General features: G+C 49.6%; 2 protein-coding genes across 3 annotated transcripts in view; one reads left to right on the top strand and one right to left on the bottom strand.

The window, feature by feature from the left end:
• Positions 1-21,510, top strand: part of LOC136620827 (regulator of microtubule dynamics protein 2-like) — a 125,778-nt gene that overhangs the window by 29,759 nt on the left and 74,509 nt on the right. The window lies entirely within an intron of this gene.
• Positions 17,328-18,979, bottom strand: LOC136619667 (protein kinase C delta type-like). The gene is made up of 5 exons (XM_066594432.1): positions 18,939-18,979; positions 18,698-18,760; positions 18,000-18,554; positions 17,759-17,802; positions 17,328-17,486 (listed from the first exon to the last, which is right to left on the bottom strand). Exons 1-4 carry the CDS (start codon positions 18,977-18,979, stop codon positions 17,781-17,783), a joined length of 681 nt encoding a protein of 226 aa, XP_066450529.1. The 3' UTR covers positions 17,328-17,486; positions 17,759-17,780.

Here is a 21,510-nt window from a genome sequence, read left to right as displayed (position 1 = left end):
GCTGCAGTATAGACAAGGCCCCAGTTACATTTATGTAGCTAAAGTGTAGGCCAACCCCACACACCTTTCTGTACCATGAGTGCAGGCGAAGAACATAGAAATTACTATGATTACACTGTAGGTGAGGGCCCAAAAAAATTGGTGTACCAACAGTACTAATATACCTCAGAAAAAAATGGCCATGCCCAACCAAGATGGCAGGTGAAACCCATTAATCGCTTTGGTTAATGTGGCTTAAGTGGTAACTAGGCCTGGAGGCAGCCCAGTTTAACGAAAAATTGGTTCAAGTTAAAGTTTCAACGCTTTTAAGAGCATTGAAACGTATAAAAATTGTTTAGAAAAATTATATGAGTGAGCCTTGTGGCCCTAAGAAAAATTGCCCGTTCGGCGTGATTACGTGAGGTTTCAGGAGGAGGAGCAGGAGGAGGAGGAGGAATATTATACACAGATTGATGAAGCAGAAATGTCCCCGTTTTGGATGGTGATAGAGAACGATGCTTCCATCCGCGGGTGCAGCCTACGTATTGCTTAGGTATCGCTGCTGTCCGCTGGTGGAGAAGAGAAGTCTGGGGAAATCCACGCTTTGTTCATCTTGATGAGTGTAAGCCTGTCGGCACTGTCGGTTGACAGGAGGGTACGCTTATCTGTGATGATTCCCCCAGCCGCACTAAACACCCTCTCTGACAAGACGCTAGCCGCAGGACAAGCAAGCACCTCCAGGGCATACAGCGCGAGTTCAGGCCACGTGTCCAGCTTCGACACCCAGTAGTTGTAGGTGGCAGAGGCGTCACGGAGGACGGTCGTGCGATCGGCTACGTACTCCCTCACCATCCTTTTACAGTGCTCCCACCGACTCAGCCTTGACTGGGGAGCTGTGACACAGTCTTGGTGGGGAGCCATAAAGCTGTCCAGGGCCTTAAAGAGTGTTGCACTGCCTGTGCTGTACATGCTGCTCGATCTCCGCACCTCCCCTGCTACCTGGCCCTCGGAACTGCGCCTTCTGCCACTAGCGCTGTCAGATGGGAATTTTACCATCAGCTTGTCCGCCAGGGTCCTGTGGTATAGCAACACTCTCGAACCCCTTTCCTCTTCGGGAATGAGAGTGGAAAGGTTCTCCTTATACCGTGGGTCGAGCAGTGTGTACACCCAGTAATCCGTAGTGGCCAGAATGCGTGCAACGCGAGGGTCACGAGAAAGGCATCCTAACATGAAGTCAGCCATGTGTGCCAGGGTACCTGTACGCAACACATGGCTGTCTTCACTAGGAAGATCACTTTCAGGATCCTCCTCCGCCTCCTCCTCCTCAGGCCATACACGCTGAAAGGATGACAGGCAAGCAGCATGGGTACCGTCAGCAGTGGGCCAAGCTGTCTCTTCCCCCTCCTCCTCATCCTCCTCATGCTCCTCCTCCTCAACGCGCTGAGATATAGACAGGAGGGTGCTCTGACTATCCAGCTACATACTGTCTTCCCCCGCCTCCGTTTCCGAGCGCAAAGCATCTGCCTTTATGCTTTGCAGGGAACTTCTCAAGAGGCATAGCAGAGGAATGGTGATGCTAATGATCGCAGCATCGCCGCTCACCACCTGGGTAGACTCCTCAAACTTTCCAAGGACCTGGCAGATGTCTGCCAACCAGGCCCACTCTTCTGAAAATAATTGAGGAGGCTGACTCCCACTGCGCCGCCCATGTTGGAGTTGGTATTCCACTATAGCTCTACGCTGCTCATAGAGCCTGGCCAACATGTGGAGCGTAGAGTTCCACCGTGTGGGCACGTCGCACAGCAGTCGGTGCACTGGCAGATTAAACCGATGTTGAAGGGTGCGCAGGGTGGCAGCGTCCGTGTGGGACTTGCGGAAATGTGCGCAGAGCCGGCGCACCCTTCCGAGCAGGTCTGACAAGCGTGGGTAGCTTTTCAGAAAGCGCTGAACCACCAAATTAAAGACGTAGGCCAGGCATGGCACGTGCGTGAGGCTGCCGAGCTGCAGAGCCGCCACCAGGTTACGGCCGTTGTCACACACGACCATGCCCGGTTGGAGGCTCAGCGGCGCAAGCCAACGGACGGTCTGCTCTGTTAGACCCCGCAGCAGTTCGTGGGCCGTGTGCCTCTTATCTCCTAAGCTGAGTAGTTTCAGCACGGCCTGCTGACGCTTGCCCACCGCTGTGCTGCCACGCCGCGCGACACCGACTGCTGGCGACGTCCTGCTGCTGCTGACACATCTAGATTGCGAGACAGAGGTTGCGGAGGAGGAGGAGGAGGAGGAGGGAGGGTGCATTAGTGGAGGAAGCATACACCGCCGAAGATACCACCACCGAGCTGGGGCCTGCAATTCTGGGGGTGGGTAGGACGTGAGCGGTCCCAGGCTCTGACTCTGTCCCAGCCTCCACTAAATTCACCCAATGTGCCGTCAGGGAGATGTAGTGGCCCTGCCCGCCTGTGCTTGTCCACGTGTCCGTTGTTAAGTGGACCTTGGCAGTAACCGCGTTGGTGAGGGCGCGTACAATGTTGCGGGAGACGTGGTCGTGCAGAGCTGGGACGGCACATCGGGAAAAGTAGTGGCGACTGGGAACTGAGTAGCGCGGGGCCGCCGCCGCCATCATACTTTTGAAGGACTCCGTTTCCACAACCCTATACGGCAGCATCTCAAGGCTGATAAATTTGGCTATGTGGACGGTTAACGCTTGAGCGTGCGGGTGCGTGGCGGCGTACTTGCGCTTGCGCTCAAACACTTGCGCTAGCGACGGCTGGACGGTGCGGTGCGAGAAATTGGTGGATGGGGCCGAGGACAGCGGAGGTGAGGGTGTGGGTGTAGGCCAGGAGACGGTAGTGCCTGTGTCCTCAGAGGGGGGTTGGATCTCAGTGGCAGGTTGGGGCACAGGGGGAGAGGCAGCGGTGCAAACCGGAGGCGGTGAACGGCCTTCGTCCCACCTTGTGGGGTGCTTGGCCATCATATGTCTGCGCATGCTGGTGGTGGTGAGGCTGTTGGTGGTGGCTCCCCGGCTGATCTTGGCGCGACAAAGGTTGCACACCACTGTTCGTCGGTCGTCAGGCGTCTCTGTGAAAAACTGCCAGACCTTAGAGCACCTCGGCCTCTGCAGGGTGGCATGGCGCGAGGGTGCGCTTTGGGAAATAGTTGGTGGATTATTCGGTCTGGCCCTGCCTCTAACCCTGGACACCGCACTGCCTCTTGCAACCTGCCCTGCTGCTGCCCTTGCCTCCCCCTCTGAAGACCTGTCCTGAGTAGGCGTTGCAAACCAGGTGGGGTCAGTCATCTCATCGTCCTGCTGCTCTTCCTCAGAATCCTCTGTGCGCTCCTCCCTCGGACTTACTGCCCTTACTACTACCTGACCGATAGACAACTGTGTCTTATCGTCATCGTCCTCCTCACCCACTGAAAGGTCTTGAGACAGTTGCCGAAAGTCCCCAGCCTCATCCCCCGGACCCCGGGAACTTTCCAATGGTTGGGCATCAGTGACGATAAACTCCTCTGGTGGGAGAGGAACCACTGCTGCCCAATCTGAGCAGGGGCCCGAGAACAGTTCCTGGGAGTCTTCCCGCTCCTGAGCATGTGTCATTGTAGTGGAGTGAGGAGGCTGGGAGGAAGGAGGAGCAGCAGCCAGAGGATTCGGATTTGCAGCACTGGACGGCGCAGAACTGTGGGTGGACGATAGGTCGCTCGAAGCACTTTCTGCCATCCAGGACAGGACCTGCTCACACTGCTCATTTTCTAATAAAGGTCTCCCGCGTGGACCCATTAATTGTGCGATGAATGTGGGGATGCCAGAAACGTGCCTCTCTCCTAATCGCGTAGCAGTCGGCTGCGATACACCTGGATCAGGAGTTCGGCCTGTGCGCACACCCTGACTTGGACCTCCACGTCCTCGGCCGCGTCCACGTCCTCTAGGCCTACCCCTACCCCTCAGCATGCTGTATTACCAGTGATTTGATTTCCCAGCCAGGAAATAGTGTATTACCCGTCGCCAATGATGGAGAAGGGTAGGTTGCGTTAGCAGCAGCAGGAGGAGGAGCAGACCCCGAGCAGTCAATCTTTGATTTTTTTCGCATGTGTCCGCTAGTATACGCTGACGGGCACATGCGCCGAAACTGAAATACCCAAATCTTGAGACTTTGGGTATGTAATTTCATCTCCCCTTACGGATGTTTTTTCAGCTGCCCTGAGGTATCCCATCTGTGGGGGCATCTGAATCTTCTAACTTTTTAAAAACTTTTTACACTTTAATGCCACCGGCGCTATCCATTGGATAGTGCCGATCGCATGACCAGGGAGGGCTTCCCGCAGCCCTTCATGACAGCTCCAAGTTGTCGGCTACTCCCGTCAGCATGGAGCTGTCACGTCCACAGTCCACATGGCTTTAATCCTCAAAGGGAGCATGTTTTACGTACCTGGGGATTAAAGCCCACTAAAGCACAATGTAAAATGGCAATGGGGTGGTGACTAAGGGGTTAAGGGATCTGTCTTATGACCTTAACCGCATATATGAATGGGTACCATCTGGCTTCTACAATGCTCCGCGACAAATAGTGCAGCATGCCTAAGATTAAAGCAGGTCATCCAAGAATGCCACAAAATGAGTGCTGTCTGTGCAACCTATGTAGGCTTGGAAAATGTATGGACCAGAAGGAGATGGGGGGCAGGAGGCAGAGCCTAATGCTATACTGTCTTTGTACAGAGCATCTACCTCTGTAGACCCGAAAACTCTGCTTTTACCCCTATAGACTACAACCACATCTGTGGCATCTCCTTCTATAGAATCCCATTTCTGAAGATTATTCGCTGCACCATCTTCTGCAGTGCTGTATCTTGTAAGAAGAACAAATTGTAGGACCGGTCTCACCCGACCGAATTTGAATTGCAGATTCCACACTTGTCGTCTGCGCGGAGGACTTGTGGTAAAATGCGCATATTAAAAGGCGTGTACTTTTAATTTTTCCTTCCCACTCAGAGATACGAATTGTGTATTCTGCGAGCGGAAAAATATCGCAGCATACTCTATTTTGCCACGGAATTCGAATGGACAGCCGCCACTGGTCCATGGAGGCGTCCGACCCGCAGTCCATAACATTGCGTATGGGCTGCAGGTATGGGCATCATCGCTTAGCGACAGCGTAGAAAGTACAGACAAAGAAAGGAAAACCTGTACTGCGCATGACCGCCTACAAGCTGCCGTAGTCATCCATATTATAGGTACTTACAGAACGCAGGGTCACTAGTCGGCTGCATACAGAATCTGACATGATATTATGAGCCCGGCCGTATACAGTAACACGGGCAAAAATGTATAGTATATTCCAGCCTACAATATTACAGTAAAATACAGTGCCAAATATTCAATAGATCACAGCACACTTTCCACCTTATAGTGTAAAAGGGAAGATGATCCTCACCGCCAGTGCACGCTCATTCAGGGTCCTGGATCCTGGACAGTCATTCAAATAGCATAAGGTATGGAAGAGCAGCACTCCAGGGATTTTAAATGAAGTAAAAATCTTTATTGTCCCAAAGAAACAACGTTTCAACTCTCTGCTGAGAGTCTTTGTCAAGTCCTGACAAGTAAAATACAGTGCAATACAAATAAAAGGTACATTTCAGTGTACATATTATAACTGCAATACCCAGACCTCAGTTCTGCTGAAGTGAAGGCAGATCACCCTACAACCCCAACCAGGGGCGTAGCTAGAGGCTCATGGGCCCGGGTGCAAAAGTTTAGCTTGGGGCCCCCTTCCAGACCCCTCGAACCCCCACTCCTTTTTACAGCTACTCCTTGAACATCACTTTTAGCTACATTACTATTTTTTATTTTTTTTAAATGGCCCATCAATGGATCATTAGTAGAGATGAGCGAGCACCCAAATGCTTAGGTCCTCGTTATTCGAGTCGAGCTTTTCGTAAGATTCGAGAGCTCTATTCGAGTAACGAACCCCATTGACTACAATGGGGTTTTCGAGCATTTTTGTATGGGACCCGCCGGGTGCTGAGCTTTATTTTTTGGTCCGTGTGCATTCTCTCCTTCTCCCTCCCAGCCAGCCCAAAAAATTGCCGTTGACGTGCGCAGCGTCGCAGCGGGGAGTGGCCAAAACTGACACATCACAGAGAGGAGGGGCAAAAAACTGGGGTGGGGTCGAACTGGCGCGAGCACCATCGAGTATGCTAATCGAACAAGTATCAAGTTCGGAAGAGTATGTTCACTCAACTCTAATCATTAGTAATCAGGGGTTTTAGCAGAGTTTTAAAACATCCCCAAGAAAGAAAAAAAAATTATATTTATATATATATATATATATATATATATAGACATATACACACACATACATTGGAAATATCATAATGACAATATATACAACATCACACGGAACACCCCTCGTTCCCCCCCACTCCCCATCACACGGAACACCCCTCGTTCCTCCCCTCCACGCCTCATCACACAAAACGCCCCTCGTTCCCCCTCCACTCCCCATCACACAGGGTCCCCCTCTTCCCCCCATCTCACAGGATCCCCCTCTTCCCCCCCCATTACACAGGATCTACCTTGTTCTCCCCCTCCATCACACAGGATCCCCCTCGTTCTCCCCCATCACACAGGGTCCCCCTCGTTCTCTCCCCTCCCATCACACAGAGTCCCCCTCGTTCTCCCCCATCACACAGGGTCCCCCTCGTTCTCTCCCATCACACAGAGTCCCCCTCGTTCCCTCCCCCCCAGCACACAGGGTCCCCCCTCGTTCCCTCCCCCCATCACACAGGGTCCCCCCTCGTTCTGTCCCCCCTCCATCACACAGGGTCCCCCCTGTCCTCTCCCCCCCATCACACAGGGTCCCCCTCTGTTCTCTCCCCCCTATCACACAGGATCTCCCTCGTTCTCCACCCCCCATCACACACAGTCCCCCTTGTTCTCCCCCCCATCACACAGGGTCCCCCTCGTTCTTCCCCCCATCACACAGGGTCCCCCTCGTTCTCCCCCCCCATCACACAGAGTCCCCCCTTCATCACACAGGGTCCCCCCCCCCGGTTCTCTCCTCCCCCATTACACAGGGTCCCCCTTGTTCTCCCCCCTCCCCCATTACACAGGGTTCCCCCTCGTTCTCTTCCCCCTCCATTACACAGGGTCCCCCCCCCCGTTCTCTCCCCCTTCCATGACACAGGGTCCCCCCTTCTCTCCCCCCTCCCCATCACACAGGTCCGGCTCACTGACCCAAGAAAGAAAAAAAAAATTATATATATATATATATATATATATATATATATATATATATATATATATATATATATATATATAGACATATACACACACATACATTGGAAATATCATAATGACAATATATACAACATCACACGGAACACCCCTCGTTCCCCCCCACTCCCCATCACACGGAACACCCCTCGTTCCTCCCCTCCACGCATCATCACACAAAACGCCCCTCGTTCCCCCTCCACTCCCCATCACACAGGGTCCCCCTCTTCCCCCCCATCTCACAGGATCCCCCTCTTCCCCCCCCCCCATTACACAGGATCTACCTTGTTCTCCCCCTCCATCACACAGGATCCCCCTCGTTCTCCCCCATCACACAGGGTCCCCCTCGTTCTCTCCCCTCCCATCACACAGAGTCCCCCTCGTTCTCCCCCATCACACAGGGTCCCCCTCGTTCTCTCCCATCACACAGAGTCCCCCTTGTTCTCTCCCCCCCATCACACAGGGTCCCCCCTCGTTCCCTCCCCCCATCACACAGGGTCCCCCCTCGTTCTGTCCCCCCTCCATCACACAGGGTCCCCCCTGTCCTCTCCCCCCCATCACACAGGGTCCCCCTCTGTTCTCTCCCCCCTATCACACAGGATCCCCCTCGTTCTCCACCCCCCATCACACACAGTCCCCCTTGTTCTCCCCCCCATCACACAGGGTCCCCCTCGTTCTTCCCCCCATCACACAGGGTCCCCCTCGTTCTCCCCCCCCATCACACAGAGTCCCCCCTTCATCACACAGGGTCCCCCCCCCCCCGGTTCTCTCCTCCCCCATTACACAGGGTCCCCCTTGTTCTCCCCCCTCCCCCATTACACAGGGTTCCCCCTCGTTCTCTTCCCCCTCCATCACACAGGGTTCCCCCCCCCCCCGTTCTCTCCCCCTTCCATCACACAGGGTCCCCCCTTCTCTCCCCCCTCCCATCACACAGGTCCGGCTCACTGACCGCAGTTACATTTGCTAATGTCTCTGCGCGGGACGGCAGCTTCTCCTGCACACTGGCCCTTCCTCCCGGACCTCCGCTGACACTCCTCCCCTATCTGGTTCTGTGCAGAGAGGGGAGGATGTGAGCTGTGACTATTGTGAATGGTGGCTCCTGTGTTCTCTATATATAGGTGTCACCTTTCAGTGTAATCCTGTCTGTGCAAGGAGGGGAGGAGGTGAGCTGTGACTATTGTGAATGGTGGCTCCTGTGTTCTCTACATATAATGTCACCTCAGTGTAATCCTGCCTGTGCAGGGAGGGGAGGAGGTGAGCTGTGACTATTGTGAATGGTTGGGGTGCCGACAACTAGTCTCAGTGGGAGGGTTGGGGTGCCGACAACTACTCGCCGCAGGAGGGTTGGGGTGCCGACAACTAGTCTCAGTGGGAGGCTTGGGGTGCCGACAACTAGTCGCCGCGGGAGGGTTGGGGTGCTGACAACTAGTCGCCGCAGGAGGGTTGGAGTGCCGATAACAAGTCACCGCCGGAGGGTTGGGGTGCCGAAAACTAGTCGCCGCGGGAGGGTTGGGGTGCCGACAACTAGTTGCCGCGCGTTTTTGGGGTGCCGACAACTAGTCGCCGCGCGGTTGTTTGGGTATTGACAACTAGTCATCGTGCAGGGGTTGGGGTGCTGACTACTAGTGGCCTTGGGTGGGGAGGGATTGGCTGTCAGTGTGGGTGGCTTCACACGGGTGTATTTGCATACATAAAATTTATGTGCAAAAATTAAGCAGCATGCTCTACTTTTGTGCACATTTGTGAGGGTCCACAAAGAAGTCTGTGGGGGTGCGCAAGTGTGTGCAATATGCAAGGAGATGTGCAATACACTGTGGAATTCTGCTGGAAAGAGAACACATCTGGAACTCTTTAGACTAAGAAGACATTCAAATCGGGGCGGGTTTGTCTGCTACGTGCAAATGAACACACCCTGCGGGCGCAAAAGGTGCAGTGTAATACACCGACACGTGCACAAAAAAAATTGTTCGTAGCACAAATACTTGAGGCGTAATAAAAAATAATCTGATTGTGTTGGAACGGTCTGAGCTTGGTTAGTACTATCCCCCTGATGGGATGCACAGACCGGTGTATGCGCCCCTTGTCTCTCACGCACGTGTATACGCGGCAAAATAGAGCATGCATTCTTTTTTGTATTTGCGTAATATTATGTAATTCCGTCGCTCCAATGTGAACTGTGAGTCCGGCCTTCAGCTGTATTTCGGCTCTGTTCACATGTTTGTCGGGGTCCCTTTCAGAGCCTCCTGTGCAGATCTGGTGTAAGATGCTGCATCAAAGTCATGCATGTAGGACTTGTTCATCCGGTAATAATGGCGGACAGATGCAGGAACCAAACGTCCCCCATTCTAGTCAGTGGGGTCCGTGCGGCGCAGTTTGATTCAGAGGATTCCCACTTCCTGTTCCCATACCTTAATCCCCAGCGCAGATGTGAGCTCAGCCGTACGCAGGCAGGAGCGTTGGACCGGTGTTGCACTTGTATAACTGTCATTTTTTTTCTGCAACTATGATGCGTTTTGTGAGAAAAATACATCCTATCATTGTAAATGCGTTTTTCACTTGCATCAGAAAAATTGCATATTTCTTCAATAGTTAAAATAGAAAAAGCCCTCACACTTGCATGAAAATCGTGTTATCTTGTGAGTGCGATTCATGCACTCGTAGGACATAGAGGGCATTCTTGAACAAAGTCGCCCCAAAAAAGGGATTTGCTGCAATTTTTTTCAATCTTCACTATTGGAGCGAGCGGAAAAAAAGCTAATGTGCATTAACCCATTGAAATCAATGCCTTATTTTCCCTTGCGAGTTCCATCCATTTCTCAGCGAACAGAACTCGCACGGGAAAATCATTTGTGTAAATAATCCCTAAGAACAACATCTAGTGTGATGTTAATTCAATTATTGGAAGTTTCTTCTACATACACTAAGGGGTTAAACACATGGGCGTTATAATGAGACAAGACCACTGATTACAACTATTTTGTTCTCATTGGCGCAGGTGAGATAAGATAAAACTTGCCCCATCCTTCCCGCACTTGGGTCCTGCACTCTTTCCCACATGTAGTAATACTATCTCCCCGCGGTTTTATTGCTAGAGCGGTTTTATATTTGTTATAGTGCAGAGTTTGGTTTTCTAAATCTCTGAGTATTCATTTATGCGCAAGTACCTTATATACTCCTGTATAAGCCGAGGTTTCCAGCACATTTTTTGTACTGTAAAAGCCCCCTTTGGCTTATACTTGAGTGAGATAAAAAAAAAAACCAATACTCACCTCCCAGCCGGCGTCTGTGTCCCCAGCGGTGCTGCAAGCTGCTTGAGAATTCTCCCCACTGTCATCTCCCTTCTCGGTTTTGAATTCCCCCGCATCAGCGCTGTGATTGAATTGAGTGCTAGCCAATTACAGCCGGCGCTCGATAAACCAATCACAGCCATTCAGTGATGTCATTCTGAATGGCTGTGATTGGTTTATCGAGCGCTGTCTGTGATTGGCTGACACTCGATCCAATCACAGCGCTTACTTACACAGCGCTGGCGCTGGGGAATTCGAAATCCAGCCAGGGAGATGACAGTGGGGAGAATTCTCAAGCAGCTTGCCGCACCGCCAGGGAGACCATCACGCCGGGGACACAGACGCCAGCTGGGAGGTGAGTATTGTGGAGGTTTTTTATACTCGAGTATAGCTAGGCTTATACTCAAGGCAATACTAATACTCGAGTATATACGGTAGCTCCGTAGCGGCGAGCGCAATTGTGCAGACGAAACAATTTTTTCAATGGGTTCAGTCACAACTGTGTGTTTTTCATGCAACTTTCAGTCATGACATATTCGCACATAAACAAGTCATTCTTGTACGTGTATCAGCGCATAGTTCTGTAATTTTTGCGCACGCAGGTCATTTTCACGTGCATGTTCAAAACACCCTGCCCCAATTTAAAAGGCTATTTAATCTAATGAGGTCCAGATGTGGTGTTTTCCCCGCAGTGAGTTACGCGCGTGCATAATACGCAGTGAATGGACGTTCATTGTTCCGGCGTGCGGGCGCTGCATATCGGTACACAAGAGACATAAGTGGCGGCATGCTCTATTTCCTTGTATGGGTCGCCTACAATCTGCTGTCTGTACAGAATACATTGCGGATGGCCAGTGTTTCCATACGTATCCTCGCTCTTAACAGATAGAGGAATTAAAAAACCCTCCCACTGCGCTTGTCCGTGACGTGTGATTCATGTCTACGGGTAGTGCCAGACTCTGCCCATACATGGTCTCTGCCAGCAGTATGGGCTGTGATGTGTAAGACCCGCAGCGTGGTACGCATACGGCCGTGAGCATGAGCCCTCATGTATCACAACACTTTGCAGGAAATGTAGGGGCCGCCGTCCGTGACCTCCAGCTGAAGGGGCATCAGGTGATGCAATAAGACAAGGATCCAAAGCACAGAAGTACGGAGTGTGTCAGACGGGTGGATGTAGGTCCGCCTCGCCATGCAACAGCTGGACATTGGACTGTCTAAGCACTTGGGGAACCCCGGCTTTCACCCATGACTCCTACAAGCGGTATTTGGTCTTTGCTGCCGAGTCCCCAAGCCATTACAAGGACAGTCCCAGTAGTGCGGCTGCTGGCGCTGCCTTGGGCTGGGGTGCGGTACCTGATGGTGTAAATGGGTGCGCAGCCGGAATACTTGCAATGGTCAGGGCTGGTGGCATTGATAACGGCAGAAGGTTTGGGCAGGCAGCAAGCAATAGTGCTGTCAGATAAACAGAGCCGTGGTCAGAGAGCTTAGAAAGTCGGCAGAGGGGGTACACAGGAGGGAGGTCAGGACTGCAATGGGGGCTTTGTCACAATAGCTTAAGAGACTGATGCTTATGCATCGTCCATGATGACAAGAGGTCTAATGTAGTTGGGAGCAGCATGTGATTGGGGGGAAGAGAATAGGGGAGTGTGAACTAGTAGGAGACACCAGGGGGCAGTGTGCAGCATGTGCACAGTAATGCCATCTGAGCGACTCCAGCAACAAGCGGGCAGGAGGAGCGGCAGCAGCGGTCCGCCATGACGGAATGATTGAGAAAAAAAGATTTGTGTTTTCAGTTGGCCGTTGGAGTCCTGACCTGAACTCTGACAAGCTGCTGTGGATGACGTGACGAGGGCACGCAGACCGTCTTACATATATTGGTGAGCTGCAGTATATCTGTAGGGAGGAACGGTCCATAATGTAAGCCTTATCTGCAGTGACAGGAAACATTTGGTGGGAGTCATTGCTGCTAAAGGGGAATCTATGGGTTATTAAAGGGATTGTCACACAAAAAGAACATTTTTCCTATCCACAGGATAAATTTGATCAGTGGGGGTCCCAGAGCTTCGTCCTCCCCCAGTCTGATACTTATCACCTATACCACACATGTCAAACACAAGGCCCAGCATCTCATTTTATGTGGCCCGCCAGCTGTGCAGCAATCTAAGGGCTCCTGCAGACTGGCGAGAGCGATATCTGGGTGTGATTCACGGCCCAATATCGCTCTCTTAATCCTTCTGAAACCCCTGGATGCGAGGCGTTTTCACATGGAAACACCTTCTCAACCCTGCGGGGCTGAAAGAATACCCTGCCGCAGCTGTCACAGCCTCGCAGATAGCAATCTTCTCCCATTGTTTTCAATGGGGCCGGCGCTGCTGCAGCCAGCCCTATTGAAAACATGTGTAATACCTTGGATGCATGGTGCTTTTCATTTGAAAACAGCCTCGCATCATCGCGGGGGTTGCCTTCATCCTCTGCAGCTGCCACAGCAGGAGATAGCGGTGCCCTGCAATGTTTTCAATGGGGCCAACGGTAGCAGCGCTGGCCCTATTGAAATCAGGGGGAGAAGATCGCTGAAGTAATCTCCTGCTACAGCTGCAGCAGGGAATGTGATGTTCTCATATTGGTTTCAATAGGGCCCGCGCTGCTGACGCCGGCCCCATTGAAAACAATGGGCGATATCGCCAAAAGAATGAACATACTGTGATTTGTTTTCTGCATTGCATCGCAACACGGTACCATGCAGGAAAACATTGCAGATGTATATGAACCCATTCAAAACATTGGGTTTCATATTTGTGCGCCTCACAACGCACAAATCTCGCACGATTCTATCGCCAGTGTTAAGGCAACCCATTCATTCAGCCTGCAGCAGCGGTCCAGCGGCGGCAGTGCAGAGTCTGACCGCTGACCTCTTAACTCTAGTGTTGGGTGTGCCATGCTGTATGCAGCACGGATGATGAGGTGAGAGGTCAGTGGTCACTGGCTCAGAAGTGACTGCCGCCATCAGAATGGCGCTGCAGCCCGACTGAGTGGAATGCCTGTTGGGATGCTGGCCGGCCAGAGACCAATAGGGGGATCACTGTTATTACTTTGACTACTATGGAGGTAACTTTACTACTGTGACCAATATAGGGGACACAATTACTACTGGACCCACCATGGGGGGCAACATTCCTACTGGGGCCACCAATATAGGGGACACTTGCTAAAGAGGCCACTATGGGGGTTACTGTTACTACGGGGGACCCTATTACTACTGGGGCCACTATGGGAATAACTATTACTACTGGGGCCACTGTGGGACAACTATGACTTCTGGGGCCATTATGGGGGTTACTATTACTGCTGGGGCCACTATAGGAGCACTGTGACTACTAAGACCATTATGGGGGTCATTATTATTACTTGTCCACTATGGGGGTTACTTACTACTGGGGCCACTATGGATGACCCTATTACCACTGGGGTCACTATGGGGACCTTATAACTATTGGGGCCACTATGGGGAACCCTGTTACCACTTGGGTCACTATGAGGTTCACTATTACTATACTGTCTTACAATTAGAATCGGCCCTTTGAAAGGAAACCATAAGGCTGATGTGGCCCTCAGTGAAAAAGAGTTTGACACCTCTGACCTATACTATGGACAGGTGAGAAGTTATATTCGTGGCACAACCACTATAAAGCCAAGGGTTCATTTACTACTTCTGCACAGTCGATGTGCTCAATTAAAGACCCCTCTTTGCAGAAATCCAGGTAATTCCAAATGGTTCACTTACTTTGTTTTGTAAATCTGGTATAATAACAAATCCAGTGACTCTGGCCATCGTGACCGGACGGTTCTTCCCACTGAAGTAAGAATGACCGCGTCTACTGAGATGCGGAGATCTCTGAATATTGTCAGCAGTTTATATGGACATTTACTGGATAATTCCATGACTTCTCATTATTGGGGCTGCAGCAGACGGCACCCGGCCAGCAATTACCTGTTATAGTCAGGATGAGCGCCGCTTCAGATTGGCGTGATAATCACCACCGCCTGATGGGACGAAACGAAAGCATTGATTTCAGTGGTTTCCATTAGCGGTATTCCCGTCCATAGTATTATCTGAATGTATACTCTGCTGGGAAAGATAGGTCTTGCCGTATATTTAAGCAGATATACGCTGGCGGCTCCCATAGACTTCGGAGTTTAAGAGCAAAAAGCTTACAGGTGCCTCTATTTAGGCATTAGAAGTAATTTTTCCTTTTCAGGCGTATTTCGGCTGCGATGCAGCTAGCATGAAAACACATCGCTTGTGTGGAAGAGCATTTGGAGATACGCTTTATAGCAGCCTCATTGACCATTCACACAATGGACAGGAGGGGACTCATAGCTTCTGTGGGAGACTGTTCCAGGCATGTTCTATGACATGTGCAAAGGTCATTTTGCAAGAAGGGTGAGGAGGGGAGCTGTGACAATCACCTTCTTTGAATAGTAGAGCCTGTCTTAACCCTTTGCAATCCAATTTTGGATTCAGGGTTTCCTAGGGGGCTTTCTCTTTTTGCCATTTTACAATGGCGCCATCTGCTGACCAGTGCTGCAGTGTGGGACATACTGGAGAGACCCCCGACAACAAAGCGGCCAGTAATATAGAGTAAGAATACCCTGCTGGACATCTTACGACATCAGAGCTGTACAGGCTTCAATCAGAATGTCTTCAGACGTCAGACAGTGGATTTGAAAGGGTTAAGGCCCATTTAAACACAGCGACTATCGCTCAAAAATCTGTCAAAGCCGTCTTTTGAGTGATAATCATTGTGTTTAACTGCACTGACATATTGCAGTTTTCGTTAAGCTGTCGCTCATCGTCGTCTTTCAGCATTTCCTTACTTTATTTTAGCATAAGTTTTACTAAAAAAAAACAAAAAACTATAAATGTTAAAAAATATCATTTTTTTAGCCTTTTACATCAATAAAACAACTGAAAAAAAGTCTGAAAAAGATATTTTATAAAAATAGCCCTATATGTCATAGAAAGAAAAAAAACACAGCAAAATAATTTTGGTAACTGAAGGAAAAAAAATAGGGTAGTAAAACCACCACATGGGTAAAATCCCTGAAAAGCATCTGCTTCTTTAGGTACAAAGCAGCCTGATCCTTAAGGGGTTAATCATACTGGTTGTCTTCTCCACACACCCTAAGGCCTCATGTCCACGGGGAAAATCAGGCCTGCCACGGATTCTCCATGCAGAATCCCGCAGCGGGACTCTCCTTTCCCGCAAACATGAGGCTAAAAAGTAAGCATTACTTACCTGTCCGGACGCTGCGGATCTGCCCTCTGTCGCAGCCAGATCTTCTTTCTTCGGTCCGGCGGATGTACTCGGCACGCCGCGCGCATGCGTCGTGCACTCCATATTTTTTGAACTCCTGCTCTCCCACGCTCCCGCGCCAGAGAGCAGAAATTCAGCTGCGGGTGTGCCGCTGATCCGGACGACTACCATAGGCTTCAATAGAAGCCTGCGGGAGCCGTCCCCGCAGGAGACCCGCACTAAAATGGAGCATACTGCAAGGGGTTTACCGCACACACAATCCGCGCCTCAAGGGAAAATGACATCCGCAGATATTTAATTACCTGCGGGTGTCCAATGCATCCCTACGGGGCGCGGATCACGCGTGCGGTGATCCGCTGCGGAGCTGTCCGTGAACATTAGGCGTAAGTGGTGACCCTGTCGTTTATGCACTCTTGATGATCTATCTATTCTTCTTAGAACTAAAAAGACAGATGTGATCTGAAGGGTGACGGGGAGTAACTACATGGGCGCCCCCCTCCCCCCATCACTGCTCCTTAGGTATACAATCCCTGGTGTCATTGGGAGAACAGTAAATAAGACATCCAATGGAAATAAAGACACCGACACAAAGATCTATGGAGAAAGAACATTTTATTTCTAGTTATAGGAAATGGTAGATTTTATTATGGGGAATGTTGAGGCGGAGTTGATCCAGAGGAAGGCGAAAACCCTTTGATAGGAAAAAGCCAATTATCCTTGTATAAAGGGGAAAAATTCCTTCCTGACCCCAAATATGGCAATCAGAGCAAGTCCCAGGATCAAAGCCGAAATCTGACCTGACTTTCTAAAATGTGTTATTGTTTCCATAAATCTATATAAATCTGTTACCATTTATTGTTAGTGTGAGATATAAAGTGTATTGGACTAAAGCTGTTTATAGACTGTGTTGATCCTGAGGAAGGCGAAAACCCCCTTCAGGAAAGAGCCAATTATCCTGTTTAAAGGGGGGGAAATTCCTTCCTGACCCCAAATATGGCGACCAGAATAAATTCCAGGATCAACGCCAGCCGCTCACCTCCCTAGTGTATGTGATGTCAGCTAAAGATTGTGTTTCTTTATGTTTATATTATGTTATTTATGTGGCTGATTCCTTATAAATAAGACCTAGCCCTATTTACGGCTGTGAGTTAATCCAGAGGAAGGCAAAAACCTCCTTGAGGTATGAGCCAATTGTCCTCAAGTTGGAAAAATTCCTTCCTGACCCCAAATATGGCGATCAGAGCAAGTCCCAGGATCAAAGCCGACATCTATACCTATCTGTGTGTATACTTGTGTCTATGTATGTGTTAGTGTCTACACTAGTGTCTAACCTTCATGTATGTGGTGCGTGCTACTTACGTGGCCTGTGCCGAGGTCTTACTAGTAACCAGGAGTTCAGGGATAATAGTCACTCGGGCTATTGTTCCTGAACTCGCCAGTTACCAATCAAGCACAGGCCGCTCCTGGGGGCGTAGAGGGTCTTCAGGAGAGGATGTCCGATGTCAGCTGGAGGATGTCGGGGTACCATGATGATAAGACAGGATGCAGTTGGTGGAGAGAGGATGTTGTTGGTAAGCCGGGGTCTTCTACAGCAGCAGAGTCGTGGGTTCAGCAGATAGTTGGCACGGGCCGAGCCTATAAGACATAAGAGTGAATTATTAGTTTTACCAGTTGTGGATATAAAGCAGTGAACTGCTGTAACATGACGACTTGTATCAGGATCTGATTTGTATCTGATCTAAAGAAAATGTATTTTATATATTAAACTTTCTACAGTATGTGAGGTTCTCCTACAGCGTATGGATATAATGTAGGTGTCCTGTGCATATAGGTGTGTATAGGTGTACAGATATGTGTATATAGGTGCACAGATATGTTATGTGTAGGTGTGTATAGAGGGTACTTACCAGATGGTCGCAGCTTCCTTCACTATTGGATTCTTCTCATCATCCTAAGAAGAAGCAGAGACATAGTAATTACAGGAGCAATAATAATGTAGCCGAGGAGGGAGAAGTCTGTGGACCAGACATGGTGACATGAAGCAGAGTTATTATATGACCTCCCGTGCTGTCTAATACCAGAGGAACAACGATGAGGAGCACAGAGGTCTGCCTGAAGAACATCATCCCTAGAGGAGGAAGATCTTACCGGGTCCAGCTTGGTGAAGTGTACGAGAATCCATCTACGGGGTGAAGGGGTGTCCTATCCTTCGGCCACGGAAGGTCTCGATTCCTGGGAACTCTGCTGAAGGGCTTGAATGGCGGCTCTGCCCTTCTCAGTTCCAGCTCCTCCCAATCTATGGTATTGAAGAAGCGGTGACCTCTGATGTTCTTGTGGACACCCAGCCTCTTCTTAGGCTTCTTTCGCAGCAGTCTCTTCACAAGATGCTTTACGTCAGCATCCAGCCAAGATGGGAATTTTGGCTTCTTTCTTTTGATGGACTTGATGATCTTCCTCCTGGAGGAGCCTTGGTAGAAAGGGGACTGTCCTGTCGCCATGCAGGATACGACAATCCCCAGGCTCCACCAGTCAACTGCTGCGTCATAGTCTTTCTTACGAAGCACCTCTGGGGCCATGAATCGATATGTGCCCGTCACTCCGCTGATCTTCTTAGACGGGACAACGCCATCTTGGGCCAGCCCCAGGTCAATCAGGCGGATGTGTCCATCTCCGTCCAGCATGATGTTCGCCGGCTTTATGTCACTGCAATGAAAAAAGAGAAATGTCAATCTGTTCAGTGATACAGAGTGTACCGCAGCCAAACCAGTCCTAACTCAGGACTCTAGGAAAGCTGGGTACATTATCTCCACCAAGGAAACAGGGAGATGTGGGACAGTTGTACTTACCGGTGGATGATGTAGCGTCGGTGCAGGAACTGGAGGCCGCATGCAATCTCCGCTGTGTAGAATCTGAGAAAAGAGTGTAGTATCAATGACATGACATCAGTCCCCTGACATCATGTCACCATCATAGTGTCCCCACCAGAAGAGGCGCTGTTTATGGCAGCCTGTACGCCCTCCACTCTTCTGTTCCTGTCATGTCGCCCTCAGTATCCCCCCTCCGTCTCCTGATCAGTCATTTACTCACCTCACATGATTGATGTCCAAGCTGCCGCACATCCTGATCATCGCCGCCAGGCTTCCTCCAGACAGATACTCCGTGATGAAGTAGGCCCGGTCTGCACACTGCTGTGCGGAATACAGATGGCAGATGAAGGGGCAGTCTTGGGCCTTCAGGAGTATCCGCCGCTCTCTCCTTATGCTGTCCGCCTTGTTCTTTTCTCTGTCAACCACCTTGATGGCCATAAAGGTGTTCCTTCCGGGGAAAGATGCCAGGACCACCTCAAGAAAGCAGATGGGAAATTATCACTGACAGCGGCCAGAGGAGAAAATGATATATATTACATGGGAGATTTATCACTAGGCCGCTTTCAAATGGCCAAGAAGATCGCGCAAGATTTGTGCCCTGTGAGACGCACAAATAAGAACCCCATTCCTTTTGAATGGAGTCATGTACAATAATGTTTCTCTTTTTTTTCCCACACTGCATCTTGGTGCTGGGGGGGGGAATCGCAATATGCTCTCTTGGCACGTTCATCGGAATGCATTGCCCATTGTTTTCAGAGGGACAGGAAGACACACAGCATGGCATGCAATGCAAGGTTTCCCATTGCCGATCGCTACTTTACCCCTCCTGCGGATTACATGACTGATAAAAGGGAACAATAGTATGCACAGTAAATGGAAGTAAGAATTCGGGTCGGGCTCCTTCACAGCTATGCATTTTTTATCAGTATTTTGTGAGCGAAAACCAGGAGTACCAAACCTTTGTTTTCATTAAAACCAGAAGTGTAAAGTGCAGCGGACGGATCATAACGGACGGATCAGCATTGCTTCCATATTTTGGAGCGGCTCCTGGTTTTGGCTCACAAAATACTGATGGATAACCCGCGGTGTGAAGGAGCCGTAACTGCGCCATTACCAGAAAATAGCAGTCATATAACTTACCTCGCTGAAGCTTCCTCTGCCCAAGATCTGAAGGGCGGTGAAGCGATTGATGTTAAATCCGCGGTCTGATGGTAGAGGGTCCTGGCTGGTGCCCGGTCTTGGCTCCTCATCCTCTCCGCTCCTCTTCCTCTTTATCTCCGTGAGACCGCTCACGCACTCCTCTTCTCTCTTACGCTTTTCGTTGTCTCCTTTTTGTCCTTTGGACGACATTTTTCTCAATCCTTAGTCTTTGATCCAACCGCTGCCGTCGTCAGTTGAAAGAAAATGGCAGTTGGCCGAGTGGAGGTCAAAGGTCAGGGAAGCTGCCAGTACTCTGCTTGCCAGTACTTTGCTTGCCAGTACCCTGCTCTACCATATACACAGTGATGTGGGCACCATGAGTGATGGTCTACTGCCCAGCGAAATGGAGAAATTCATAGCTGGTTCTTCTAGTGCCACATTATTAATAAATGGGGCAGGAATGGTACTTCATGTCTGGGTTGGCAGCAGTGTCCATAGTTCATCAAAAACTTTTGGAGTTTTAGAAAACTTACAGTTGTGTGGAAATTGAAACAAACACGGTGGAGGAAAACCCATAAATTTTACTAATGAGAGGAATAATAAAGCCTTGTGAGGGTCATTTTCTGCTGCATTCAATAAGTATCCATCATCCAGATACATGACGGGTATTTCCATAGGTTACAACGGGCAGTGCCCTCACCAGCGCAGATCTGGGTGTAGTGGGCGGAGATGCTTCTATGGAGGTTATCCCCTTAGTGACCAAGCTTTTTTTCGTTTTTTCATTTTCCACCTACTTTTAAAAAATTGTAACTTCTTTATTTATCTATTGACGTTGCTGTATGAGGGAATGTTTTTTGCAAGAAGAGTTTTCTTTTTTAATGGTACTCTTTAATGTACCATATAATGTACTGAAACATTAAAAAAAAAGAAAGAAATGGAATTAAAATGAAATTCCACTATATTTAGATGTGTTTTGTCTCTATGGCGCACAAACTGTAACAAAAATGACATGATAACTTTATAATATGGATCAGTACGATTACTACGATACCAAACATAGTTTTTTTTTGCTGTGATACTTTTTTTTTTTTTTTAAGTTATTTTCTGCCACCATCTTCTGTGGGGGTCATTTTTTGCGGGACGTCCTGTAGTTCGCGTTGGTACCATTTTGGAATATATACGACTTTTTGATCGCTTTTTATTGCATTTTTTCTTGAAGACAGGGTGACCAAAAAAGTGCATTTCTGGCATTTTTTTTTTTGACGACGTTCATCATGCAGAGTAAATAATGCAATACTTTGATAGATCAGACTTTTAGGGACGCAGCGATACCAAATATGTATTTTTATTTTATCATTTACATTCTTTTATTACAAATATGGCAAAAGGGATAGTTTAAAACTTGTGTGCTCCTTTTTTTTCATAATTAGTAAAACGTTATTGACCTTACTTTTACTTTTTTCTTTAGTCACCAGTGGGAGCAAGATATGCGATGCTTTGATCGCTCCTGCAGTATCATGTAATGCCATAGCATTACAGCATACTGCTATTGGGCAGGCAGTCTATCGATCCACCCCACAGGGATGGATTTCAAAAGGCCCCCAGCTGCCATGACACCTGCACAGCTCCCTGCGATCTCATCGCTGGTGGCC

The sequence above is a fragment of the Eleutherodactylus coqui genome, chromosome 3 (genome assembly GCF_035609145.1).
Source record: "Eleutherodactylus coqui strain aEleCoq1 chromosome 3, aEleCoq1.hap1, whole genome shotgun sequence".
NCBI classification, from domain to species: Eukaryota; Metazoa; Chordata; class Amphibia; order Anura; family Eleutherodactylidae; genus Eleutherodactylus; species Eleutherodactylus coqui.
Note: the sequence above shows the minus strand (reverse complement) of the source record. Positions and strands in the feature narration are given on the sequence as shown.

Bases quoted from the DNA above. Each gene is read 5' to 3' on its own strand.
- LOC136619667 (XM_066594432.1), bottom strand. From the start codon at position 18,979: ATGATCAGGATGTGCGGCAGCTTGGACATCAATCATGTGAG. The intron at 18,761-18,938 runs GTGAGTAAATGA...CTCTTTTCTCAG, and splicing joins TTGGACATCAATCATGTGAG to ATTCTACACAGCGGAGATTG. The intron at 17,803-17,999 runs GTAAGATCTTCC...GCTTCTTCTTAG, and splicing joins ACTTCACCAAGCTGGACCCG to GATGATGAGAAGAATCCAAT.